At 40.2% G+C, this 12,828-nt stretch overlaps 1 protein-coding gene across 1 annotated transcript; it reads left to right on the plus strand.

Moving 5' to 3' along the window:
- Positions 1–2,330: 2,330 nt before the first annotated feature.
- On the plus strand, positions 2,331–3,280 carry LOC100475363 (olfactory receptor 4X2). The gene is made up of 2 exons (XM_034646236.1): positions 2,331–3,194; positions 3,230–3,280. Exons 1-2 carry the CDS (start codon positions 2,331–2,333, stop codon positions 3,278–3,280), a joined length of 915 nt encoding a protein of 304 aa, XP_034502127.1.
- Positions 3,281–12,828: the final 9,548 nt, after the last annotated feature.

Raw genomic sequence — 12,828 nt, forward strand, 5'->3', positions numbered from 1 at the left:
TACAAAAGAAAGAACTGTGGTGAGAATAGCAGAGCCACAGAAACATGGGGTGAGTTTTTGTTTCTGAGTGTGCACTTCTTTACACGTCATGATTGTAATTCCACTTTGTTTTTATTTTATTTTATATTTTATCTATTTGAGAGAGAGAGAGAGAGCGAGCGAGAGAGAGCACAAGCGGGTGGAGGGGCAGAGGGAGAAAGAGAAGCACTCTCTCCTCAGAGTAGGGAGGCTGATATAGGGCTCGATCCCAGGACCCTGGGATCATGACCTGAGCTGAAGGCAGATGATTAAGCAACTGAGGCACCCAGGAGCACCTATAATTCCACTTTGAAAGCAAAGGGGATGTTACCATGAAGTGCATGGCATTTTACAATTGTTCTCACATAGTTCTGGTCTTTGCCTGACACAAGCTGGCTGAAGTGCTAAGTACTGGGATTCAGGGATGGAGAAGCTATGGTCTTGGTTCTTGGGGATCTTTGTTCTTTCAATATTTACTGACCACCTACAGTGTACTGTGCTAAAAAGGCTAGGGAATATCTGTACCCTCTGTACCCACAGTTCGTTCTAGTTGTTGTTGTTGTTGTTGTTTTGGCGGTAATTTCTACCCCCAACGTGAGGGCTAGAACTCCAACCCCAAGATCAAGAGTTGCATGCTGTACTGAGTCAGCCAGGTGACCCCCCTTCCCGCCCTGTGCATTCTATCTACATTCACTGAATGCTATTTCTTGGCAGTGCTTCAGTTAGCACTGGAGATGGAGTGATGAGCAAGCTATAATCTCTGTTTCCAGGAAATTCAAAATCTAGTGGGGGGCAGATGGTCACAAAAACAATTACAACTTAGTGGGGAAAGTGCTGGGATTGGAAAATGTTCTGTGAGAAGAGGGACACTGACTAAGGGTTTATGGATTTAGAAGGTGGATTTCCTATCTGAGAAGAATTAAAGGCAGCATAGAGGATGGGAACTTAAGTTCTGGGACAAGCTGGGAGTGGGCTCTACCTGGAAGGCAGGCAGTATCTCCATGGTACAGTTTGGTCATTGACTCTCTGAGAAGTTAAAGAACTTTTTAGATACCACATAGCTACCACCTGAAGAAACTTGATGTAAACTCAGGAGTCTGGACTGCTAGCAGTGCTTTCTTCCATGAATGGCCTCTCAGTAAAATTCCCCAGCTGAGCTGAGAGTTTGGTGCTGGTCTCCGCTGTCTTTGTCTCTGAAGACATAAGCTCTATTGCTGCTTCCCTTCTGGCTCATGGTGGTCCTTCATCAGCTGAGCCTACCCCAGATGCTACAGGAAGAAAGCTTTGTGGCATGAGTGGATGTCATGTCACTCCTACTCTCAGAACCCAGGAACCTCACTGTAGGAGGGGCTGTATTGATACATACAGACCTCAGCCACCTTGGGTGAAGTCCAGCTTCAACAAGGACAATATGCAAATCAGTCAGTGCACAATCTTGGTGATGCCCCAAGGTGTTGGAAAGCTGGGAGTGGAGAGGTTGTGTCAGAGTATAAGTGAGCAGTCTGAGCAGAGGGTGTTTGTGCTTCTGCCACTGAGGGACATACAATAGGAGGTACTAGTAAAGAGAAGAATGGTGTATGGTTCGAACTGGAACCTTGGAAAGAGATGAGGTCACAAAGTGACCAAATGTAGAAGGAGGGAATTAGGAGAAGCAAAAATGAGCATGAATGCTGTGTCAAGAACCCTCTTTTCTGAAGAGTCTGAAGGGTAAGGGGAGAGGTGAGAATGGTTCTGCAAACCAAGGTTGGACAGGGAACAAAAGGAAGTGGGAGGGAGAGAAGCTGCAGGCAAAAGACAACTAAAAGCATTCAAAGGCCATAGAGAGACCTTTAACAAGGAGACAGCACCACTCTCCTTGCTGCCACCATTGTCCGTGGAGGCATTCATCTCCTAATAGGTGCTGCCCTGTTGATCTGCTCCCACTAGTCCAACCTCCACAGACAAAGTGACTTCATTTTCCAGTTGACTAACATTCCTGATGAGTCCCCATTTTCTGCAGGATAAGCCCCCATGTGCATAACTGACCTTCAGGAACTGGTCTTAAACTCTGCCTTTAGTTTTACCTTTGCTCTTCCACCTTTAACTCCAGCCACACATGGGTGGATTTTCATGGCTTTGTATGCTCTTCTTCCTTTTTGGAATGATTTTCCCTTCTGTACTTAACTAACTAACTTCTACTCATCTTTCGATACCCAGCTCACAAACTTCTCAGATTTTCAAGGGATTATTATGTAATTCATGCACGTGATGAAGGAGTCTTTTGTATCATTTCAGATCACCCCACGCAAAGTATTGCCTCCTGTGGTGACTTCATGGCTAATGTGACTGAATTCATTTTTCTGGGACTTTCTCCCAATCGGGAGGTGCAGAAAGTTTTCTTTGTGCTATTTCTGCTTTTGTACATAGCAGTTGTGCTGGGGAATTTCCTCATCGTGCTCACTGTCATGAGCAGCGGAAGTCTTGGTTCCCCCATGTACTTCTTCCTGAGCTACCTGTCCTTTGTGGAGATCTGCTACTCCTCTACTATAGCCCCCAAACTCATCTCGGATTTGCTGGCTGAAAGGAAAGCTATTTCTCTGTGGGGCTGCATGACACAGCTTTTCTTTATGCACTTCTTTGGGGGCACTGAGATCTTCCTGCTCACTGTGATGGCCTATGACCGCTACGTGGCCATCTGTAGGCCCCTCAGCTATACCACTATCATGAACCGGCAGGTATGTGCTGTCCTGGTGGGAATAGCATGTGTGGGGGGCTTTGTGCATTCCTTTGCCCAAATCCTTCTGATCTTCCACTTGCCCTTCTGTGGCCCCAATGTGATTGACCACTATTTCTGCGACCTGCTTCCCCTGCTCAAACTTGCCTGCTCTGACACCTTGCTTATTGGTCTGCTGATTGTTGCCAATGGGGGAACCTTGTCTGTGATCAGTTTTGTGATCATCTTAGCCTCCTATGTGGTCATTTTACTCCATCTGAGGACTCGAAGCTCTGAGGGGCGCAGCAAGGCCCTTTCCACTTGTGGGTCCCATATCACCATGGTTACCTTATTCTTTGGGCCATGCATCTTCATCTATCTGAGGCCTTCTACCACCTTGTCTATAGACAAGACAGTGGCTGTGTTCTACACAGTGATCACCCCACTGCTCAACCCTGTCATCTACTCCTTGAGAAATGCCGAAGTGAAGAAAGGCATTGAAGAAANGCCGAAGTGAAGAAGGCGTTGAAGAAACTGTGGATCAGGACAATGAGGCTAGATGAGAAGTAGGGGCCGAGTTTTGGTATTGATCCGTGGGTTTAGAGTGATGCTGAGTCCAAACTGAAGGGGCAGAATGCGATGAAGGAAAGTTCACAGGGTTTGTTATTTCTAGAGTAATTCTAATAGTCTGATCTTCAAATACTGTATTCTACTCGCTTATAGGAGAATTCCTCTTATGGTTGTAATGTAACTTGATTAGCTATTTTCTATTAGATGTTTAAATTGTTTCTAATTTTTTACTGCTATAAATAACACTGTGGAAGTATTTTTTTTAAAGATTTATGTATTTGAGAGAGAGAGAGCAAGGTGGAGGAGCATAGGAAGNATTTTCTATTAGATGTTTAAATTGTTTCTAATTTTTTACTGCTATAAATAACACTGTGGAAGTATTTTTTTTTAAGATTTATGTATTTGAGAGAGAGAGAGCAAGGTGGAGTAGCATAGGAAGGGGAGAGAGAGAGAGAGAGAGAGAGAGAGAGAGAATCTCAAGCAGACTCTGCTCTGAGCATGGATCCTGATGCAGGGCTTGATCCCAGGACCCTGAGACCATGACCAGAGCTGAAATCAAGAGTCGCATGCTTGACCAACTGAGCCACCCAGGAGCCCCACTGTGGCAGTATTCTTGAACGGAATTCTGAAATTCTGTTAGACTCACTTGCTATAGTAAATTTGGCGTGTTAAAAGGTATAATGACTTTTGATGTATAGTGTTAAATTGATTCTTAGAAAGATTGTAATAACCTTCCTTGTGAAACCACTCTTGACAAATTGAATGCTATCATTAAATGTTTTCTTGATGGGAAATGAGATTTTACATCGTTTCAAAGTATCCCCCCACAAGATAGTTACTAAATGCAAAAGACAAAATGTAAGTCTACAGTAGAGAAAACTGGAAGATGGTCGCCTAAATAATTACTTAAGTAAACATCATTAGTATTGAGACTGGAGAGGCACATAATAAAAATACTATGGTTTTCTTACCCAAAATACATAATCTGGATCTAACCATGACAAAGGCAAACCCCAATTGAAAAACATTCTGCAAAATCAATAGCCTGCATTCTTCAAAAGTATGAATAAGAGATTGAAGAATTGAGGATTCCAGATACAGATATAGATAGTTACATGCAACCTGTGATTCCAGATACAGATATAGATAGTTACATGCAACCTGTGATCCTTGACTGGATTCTGTACTAGATGAAGGTCATTAGTGAGCACAAGTTGTACAGATGAGATGATAGGCTTGTATCAGAGTTATTTCCTGATTCTGATAATTGTAGTGTGTTTATGGCAGAGAATGTCCTTGGATTGGGGAAGTGAGCATTATTAGGTCATCAACTTCGAAACATTTCAGAAAAAGTTCTGTTTGCCTACCTACCTATTGAGAGAATGAGTGATAAGGAAAATGTGGCAAAATATTAACATTTGGGGAATTTGGATTATGGGTATACAATAATTCTTTGTGTTATTATTGCAACTTTTGTGTAAATCAGAAAATATTTTAAGATATAACATTAAAATATTTTGCAAGTTAGATAGCTTACCATTTCATTTACTCTGTGTTGTGTGTGTGTGTGAGTTTATGTATATAGGAATATTTTATATTTAGTTAGCTTTGAGTCTTATTCAGAAAGTTTTGTGGTATTCAGTAATTGGATGTGCCATCATTTATGTAAGTAGTCTACTGATCAGTATTTGGGCTGTGTTCAAATAGTGTTGCAGTAACTAACCTTTATTTAAATATGAGCAACCAAACTAGGATATATTTCCAGAAACAAAACCGCTTGTTCAACTGTGGGTGTTTGTAATTGGATAGATAATATCGGATTGCCCTTCATAGCATGTGTACCTATTTGTACTCTCACCAACAATTTTGTCTTTCCTATAAAATATTTTTGTTAAATTTATCACTGTAAAAGTTGAAAAAATGGTAGGTCCAAAAATTTTAATTTACATTGCTCTTATTTCTGAGGTTGGACAGCTTTTATATATTTAAAAGCCGTTTGTATTTTCTGTAAACTGTTCCTATCATTTTCCTATATTTAGATTGTAGTTATTTTTATTATGTTCCAAGGACTAGTTATAAAGATTTGTCCTTTCTGATATGAATTGTAGATCCCCTCCCATTTGTCATTTGTTTTTTTGACTTTGTTTATTATGTGTGTGTTCTGATGTACAGAAGTATGCTTTCTGTGTAGTTAAGTATCATTATATTCCTTTATGGCTTCTAGAATAGCCAGGACCACACTGTTTCTTATGGAAGCTTTACAAGCGTTTTCATATCTTAAAGGCTAGTTCCTTCTCATTGCTCTTCTTTTTCAAAATTCTGCTGGATACTATCTCTCCATATGAAATTTAGATTTAGTTTTACTTCTCTTCCTGCTCTATATCCCCACAAGAACTTATTATTTTGATTGAGATCATATTACATGCATCCATGTATTTAGAAAGAATCACGACCTTAATGATGTGAGTCTTCCCATCCAAAACCATGCTTTGTCTTTCCATTTGTGGATGTCTTCTTTTGTGTTCTCCAGTAGAGTTTTAAAGTTAAAAGAATATTTTAAAACTGTGTTATTTTAATTTCCAGCTATTTGAGATATAATTGATGTACAACTTGCATAAGTTTAAGGTATACAGCGTGATGATACAATACACATGCATATTGCAAAATGATTACTATAATAAGGTTAGTTTACACTTTTATCACTTCACATAATTACCTGTTTTATGGAGAGAACATTTAAGACCTAGTCTCTTAGCAACTTTTAAGTATGTAATACAGCCTTATTAGCTATAGTCACCATGCTGTACACGATTTCACCGCAATTTATTCATCTTATAACTGAAGTTTGTACCCTTTGACTGACATCTCTCCATTTTCCCCAACCCTGGCCCCTGATAACCAACACTTTACCCTGCATTTATGAGTTTGGCATTTTAGCTTTGACATATAAGTGAGATCATACAGTATTTGTCTTTCTCTGATTTATTTCACTCAGCATAATACCCTCAAGTCCATCTGTGAAGTTGTAAAAGGCACAGTTTCCTTCTTCATGGCTAATTCATATTCCATGGTATACATATCTGATTTTCTTTATTCATTCATCTGTAGATGGATATTTAGTTGTTTCCATCTTGGTTATTGTGAATAATACCATGTGAATATGGGAATGCAGATATATCTTTGAGATACTGATTTAATTTTCTTGGATATACACACAGAAGTGGGATTGCTGTATCATAGGGCAGTTCTTTTTTAATTTTTAATTTTTTTATTATTATGTTCAGTTAGCCAGCATAGAGTACATCATTAATTTTTGATGTAGTGTTCAATGATTCATAGTCAATAGTATAAGATGGGGGTCCAATTTCATTCTTCTGCATGTGATTATCCAGTTTTCCTATCGCCATTTATTGAAAACTATCCTTTCTCCATTGTGTATTCTTGGCATTTTTATCAACTATTAGTGGATTGTGCATGCAAAAATTTATTTCTGGGTCCTCTATTCTGTTCTATTGGTGTATGTGTCTGTTTTTATGCTAGTACTATGATGTTTCGATTACTGTAGTTTTGTAATATAGTTTAAAATTACGAGGTGTGACACCTTCATATTTGTTCTTCTTTCTCAGGATGTTTTTGTCATTTGGAGTTGTTTCTGGTTCCATATGAGTTTTAGGATTTTTTTCTATTTCTGTGAAAAATATCATTGCAGTTTTGATGGAGACTTCCTTGAATATGGATGGCTTTGTGTAATATGGACATTTTGCAATATTTATTTCTATCCATGAATATTGACTATCCTTCCATTTATTTGAGTCTTTTCCAGTTTCTTTCTTTCTTTCTTTCTTTCTTTCTTTCTTTCTTTCTTTCTTTCTTTCTTTCTTTTTTTAAGATTTTATTTATTTGTCAGAAAGAGAGAGAGCATGAACACAAGCAGGGGGAGTGGCAGGCGAGGGAGAAGCAGACTCCCTGCTGAGCAAGTAGCCTGATGTGAGGCTCCATCCCAGGACCCAGGGACCATGACCTGAGCCGAAGGCACATGCTTAACTGCCTGAGTCATCCAGGTGTCCTTCTCTAGTTTCTTTCATTAAAGTCTTATAGTTTTCAGTATACAGATCTTTCAGTTCCTTGGTTAATTTATTCCTACATACTTTGTTGTTTTTGATCTATTATGAATAGGATTTATTTCTATTTCAATTGTTCTTCATGTATTGTAACACAGCTGATTTCTGTATGTTGATTTCATGTCCTTACTGAATTTGTTGATTAGTTCTGACAATTTTTTGGTGGTGTCTTTAGAGGTTTCTATGTATAAGATCAAGTAATCTGCAGACAGAGACAAGTTACTTCTTTCTTTTGAATCCTGATGCATTTTATTTCTTTTTCTTGCCCATGTATTCTGGCTAGGACTTCCAGTACTATGTTAACTAGGAGTGGTGAGAGTGGGCATCCTTTTCTTGTTCCCAATCTTAGAGGAAAAGCTTTTAGCTTTTGGCCATTGAGTATGAGGTTAGCTGTGGACTTGTCACTTTAACCCTATACTAGAGTTAAATGGTTAATATGGCACCACATTACAGTATTGGGGTATTCAGAATTTGACCCATCCTTATCATTACCAGTGTGTTGTGCATTTTCATATGTTTTTACATTACTAATTATCATCCTTTCATTTCAGCTCGAAGAACTCCTTTTAGAATTTCTTCTAAGCCCAGTTTAGTGGTGATGAAATCTACCAGCATCTGTTTGTTTGAGAAGGTCTGTATTTTGCCTTCATTTCAAAGGATGACTTTGCTGGATCAAGTATTTTTGATTGGCAGTTTTTTTCCTTTAGCACTTTGAATATACCTTTCTACTCTCCCCTGCCCTGGAAGGTCTCTTCTGAGAGAGCCAGTGATAGCCTTGGAAGTCTCTTATGTGAGAGGATTCTTTTTTCTCTTGCTGTTGTTAAAATTCTCTCTGTCTTTGCTTTTAAATCGTTCCATAATAATAGTCTTGGAGAAGATCATTTTGTATTGAAATTTTGGGTGACCTATTAGCTTCATGAACTTGGATGTCCAAATATCTTCCCATATCTGCGAAATATGCAGCCATTCTTTCTTTAAATAGGCTTTCTGTGTCTTTTCCCTCTCTTTACCTTCTGCAGTAGTTCTAGACTTTCTTTTAATGATACCCCATTGTTCACCCAGGCTTTCTACACTCTTTTACATTTTACATTTTTTCTGTGTTCTTTGACTGCATAAATTCAAAAGTCCTGTCTTGTAGTTCTTTCTTCTGATTGATCAATTCTGATGCCAATGTTCTCTATTGCATTTTTTTTTCTTTTCATTCATTGTAGTCCACAACTGCAGAGTTTCTGTTTGGTTAGCTTGACTATGATAATCATTTCACAATGTATACATATATCAGAACATCAAGTTGTACACCTTGAATGCATACAATTTTTACTTGTCAACCACAGTTCAATAAAGCTGGAAAAATTAAAATAAACCAAATGTTATTTTTATTACCTTTCTAAGCACACGGTGTGTGTGTGTTTGTGTGTGTGTTCATGTGCACACATGTGGTGTGCAGTAGGGAGGTGTGATGTAAGGAAGGAAAGAAGTGCTCTCTCTCTGTGTCCTACAGGCCAGCAGAAATGCATGCATGGGTCACTATTTGTGTTTCTCCATTCCATTCCTCCAACCTTTGTTACTCTTAGAAGCCTTCCCAGGTTCTGACTGTAAGCCAGCTGTCAAAGATATTGAGAATTTTCAACATTATTTTCTTCTCCAGAATTTTCTTAGTGAGAAGTTGAGAAAGGCTGAGCCTACGACAGAAGCCAGTGTCATTTATTAAGAAACTAATGAATTAGGGTGTTACTGATGTATATGCAGAAGTAATTAACATAGGTTTCTTAATGTAGTGATAATTCCTGGAGCTTTAAAAAAATTTATAGTGTTTCAGATGGATTATGGTTAGGAGGAAGAGACCTCATGTATACCATAGATTCATAATTTGTTTGCCCCAAGAGATGGAACTATGATGAAGCAGCAGTACTACACAGAGCAGAAGCACATGGGGGGCATTTCCTACTCTGGTTTCCCACTGGGCTCTTTGTTTCCTAATGGGGCACCTGTTTGGGCAGGAAATGTTACAGCTAGTCATTTAACCAAGATGGACAGTTTATTAGTTGCATGGGTTTGAATCATTCTCCTAAGCTTTCTGAGCCTCGTTTATTTAATCTTTTGAATTGCTTTCATAGCTATTATAGTAGACTGTTAACTCTATCTGTGAGATGTTAGAAAGGTTGAAAGACACAATACTGCCCAACAGAAGGGTGATGTGTTGTTTCTAAGAGAGTATGTCAAGCAGTTAGGGAGCTCTAGTCTTCCTGAAACCCTTGCACATGAAAGCCATGTGCGGACAATTTGTGGTAAAAGACTTAGAACTTTAAGAATGAGCAGCTGGAAGACCCTTGTGCTAGGAGTCAGGAAGGAGCTGGGTCAGCCATGCTGCCAGTGCATGCGGTAACTCTGCACAATAATTTTTCCTTTTTGGCTGTTTTCTCACCTTTGAAGTAAATAATATGGAGAAGGTGATCTGGAAGGTCTTTTCGTGTCAAACATTCTCTGATCAGGTGACCTGTTGGAGTATGTGTGTGAAGTGGTCCAGGCCCACTGGGTTCAAGTCTCCCTGGAACTGACTGGCATCATTGGTCCAACGAGGGATGAGGTCAAAATAGGCCACCAAGAGCCTCTTGAGGAAGTCTGTGGTGGGGACAGAGGGGTGTTGCCATACTGAGTTCTTCTCTGCCACTTGCTTGAGAATGCAGAGGGAAACCTCTAGGGGCCAAGCCAAGAGGGGCGAATCATGTGGGGCAAGTAGAAGTACCAACCTCGTAATTGGACTAATTAGAGATATGTTCCTTAACCTCTGAAGGAAGCAATTGGGAAGTTGACTTTTGCTCTTCTCAGAGAGTCCCCAGACAGGAGATGTTAAAAAGTTCAGGGAATTCAATTCTCTGATCAAAGTCTACGTCTCCTACACCTTAAATGCTCCCAGCTTTACAGTCCAGCAAATATTTTCCTCAAACCTCATTCTGATGGGTTTTAGGGTTACTGGCCCTGTTCCATTCCCCTGTAACGTTTTAGTGAGGAGGTTAGGAAGTGCTGGAGGCACACGGAGGTGGCAGCGTTGATGGTACTTGGCGAGTCCACAGAGGAAGATCAGAATTCAGTGGCACATTTATGTGTGGAATAGATCCTGAGTCCATTCATTCACTGAGTCCTTACCGTGGGTGGGCAGACCATCAGGCAGAGTCTTTCACATATACATGGGCGCCTTTCTGGTGTTACTCTGGCTTCCACACTCTTCCATATAAGGGTGGACTTTCTTAGATTTGCTCACTCTTTCAGCTGATGTGGCAGATGTTAGACATCGCCCTGTTAAAGTCTTTCCTGCCCACTTAAATGACAGGGTGAGGAAGTAACTCTGTATCTTGGCTGAGAGCAGAAGTTATAGTGATTGTCACCAGAGCTACTAGTAGCATGGCCAGTCTGGAAGGCTAGCTTCTAATTAACTACTGACTCATGCATTTTTGAGAAATTCTTTTGAAAAATTCAAGGGACCTGAAATATTCTCACATCTGGCCTTCTCTTGTAGCAGTGAGGGCATTAGTCCCATTTGAGCCTGGATGGAGATTAGGCTATACAGAAGCCTGTATCTCGCTGAGGACCATCTTGAATCCAGATTTCCAAGTTTTAGGTCAATGAGTGTTAACAAACTCCTTTTATTTCTCTGATCAGTTTATCTGTAGAGATTGTTAGTGAAACAAATATGTTTTCCTGGGGTGACTTATTGAAGTGAATCAGTCTTTGACTATGAAAGATTCAGAAGATAAAGTTAAGAATCAAGGCAGTAAACAATAATTCAAGGTAGGTTCATTCACTTCGTCTCTATGAGGCATGCTTTGGAATTATTTAAAAAAACATTTTTTATAATATACTCAATATCCCTACATATCCTTTAGCTTCTGTGCTGTTAACAAGACACCCCCAGTGATAACTTCCTTTTGAAATAGATGTAGTAGCAGATGGGGGATTCAGGGATCAAATAAAAGACTCATTTTAACGTCTGAGTTCCCAACTCTGAAGAAGGTGTGACACAGGTCATAAGAGACACTTCAAAAACCTTCAAAGCTTACATTCTCTATCATGTTGGAGAGATGTGACTGGGGCATGTGAAACTGCTCGAGAATTATATAACCCTTGCTGACAAAGTGCTGGAATCAGGATCTCCAATTACCAAGACATGTCTGGATGCACAGGCTTCTTTCCCTGACAGCCCAGTTTGGCTGACTCTGGAAACATCCTCTTCCCACCAGGGCTTCTGAGCTGTCCTCAGGCTGTTGGCACAGAAATTACACCTCAGGAAAGTGGAGAACTGAGCTGGACCACATTACTGTTCCTTTTCCTCTGGTATATTTTTTAGATCTTGGTCTAGCTTTGCTTTGCCTGTGTTACAAGTAGGAATCTCCTCTCTCTTTGCCCTCCGCTCCTGTACTGGCAGCTGGCCATGGGTGGGCAGCAGGGGAGGAGCCGGTGGGTGAGAGGAGAGTGAAGCGGGTCTAGTCCAGGCTCTGCGCGAGCAGCCATGTGGTGCTGGGTCCAGATTTCCCTTCTGTGGGAGGAGGAACCTATGAGCTTCCTTCCAAATCTAGCAGCTTGTGATGGCTCAGTGAGGGAACTAGCAGGAGAGACCCTGCTTGACTCCTCCGGTGACGGATACCAATGGAGGAAAAGTGCAAGCAAAGGATGCTGGGAAAGGCTGGTGAGAGCCATGTTATTTGTCAGAATCCACAGGATGAGGAGTTCTGTGACAGGAAAGGTATAATGAGAAACCATAAGGTAGGGCAGATTTATTGTGAAGATTTGAAAAATGTTCACAGAAGTTGTTTGCGGGGGGCCACTCTGTCTTAGGCTTCTGCATGCATCCCCGCGTATATTTTCTGACCCACAAAATCTCAAAGCTGCAGTTACTTGCTGTTTGAGAAGAGCTCATACTTACCTTTCAGAGTCTCTTCCTTGGGTCTGCCGGTTAGAGTCAGAATTAAAGTCACTGCCCGTGTGGGTGTCACTGCACTGTTGGTGGGTTAGCACTCTGACGATGTCTTTATGAGGGTATCTCTCACATGTTTTCCATTTCTACTCAGAGCTTTGAAAATGTTAATTTCCTTTTCTTTCTTCCATTGTAAAGACTTAAAAACTTCAGTGTTTTTGAGAAAAATCTGATGTTTACATTGTATATACCTCTTGCTCTGTTACCTTCCATGATTTGGAAATAAATATGCAGCTATTCTTTTTTGAAAATCTGAAATCTAAAGTTGTCCTTACCAATCCTCCAAGAGGAATTCTCTGATACCTGAAATCAGAAGCAATTATAGAAACATACAGCATTTACTCTCCAATCTAATTTCACAGGGATTATTTGCCTAGTAATAGTGCCATTTTTGCCATTGGGGTGAAACAAGCTCATGTATGATTCCTGCTCTGTGCATAAACATCTGAGTGGGA

Source organism: Ailuropoda melanoleuca, chromosome 16, assembly GCF_002007445.2.
Source record: "Ailuropoda melanoleuca isolate Jingjing chromosome 16, ASM200744v2, whole genome shotgun sequence".
In the NCBI taxonomy this organism is placed as follows: Eukaryota; Metazoa; Chordata; class Mammalia; order Carnivora; family Ursidae; genus Ailuropoda; species Ailuropoda melanoleuca.

Coding starts and splice junctions, on each gene's coding strand:
- LOC100475363 (XM_034646236.1), top strand. CDS start 2,331: ATGGCTAATGTGACTGAATTCATTTTTCTGGGACTTTCTCCCAATCGG. Junction 3,195..3,229: donor ACTCCTTGAGAAATGCCGAA/GTGAAGAAAGGC, acceptor GCCGAAGTGAAG/AAGGCGTTGAAGAAACTGTG.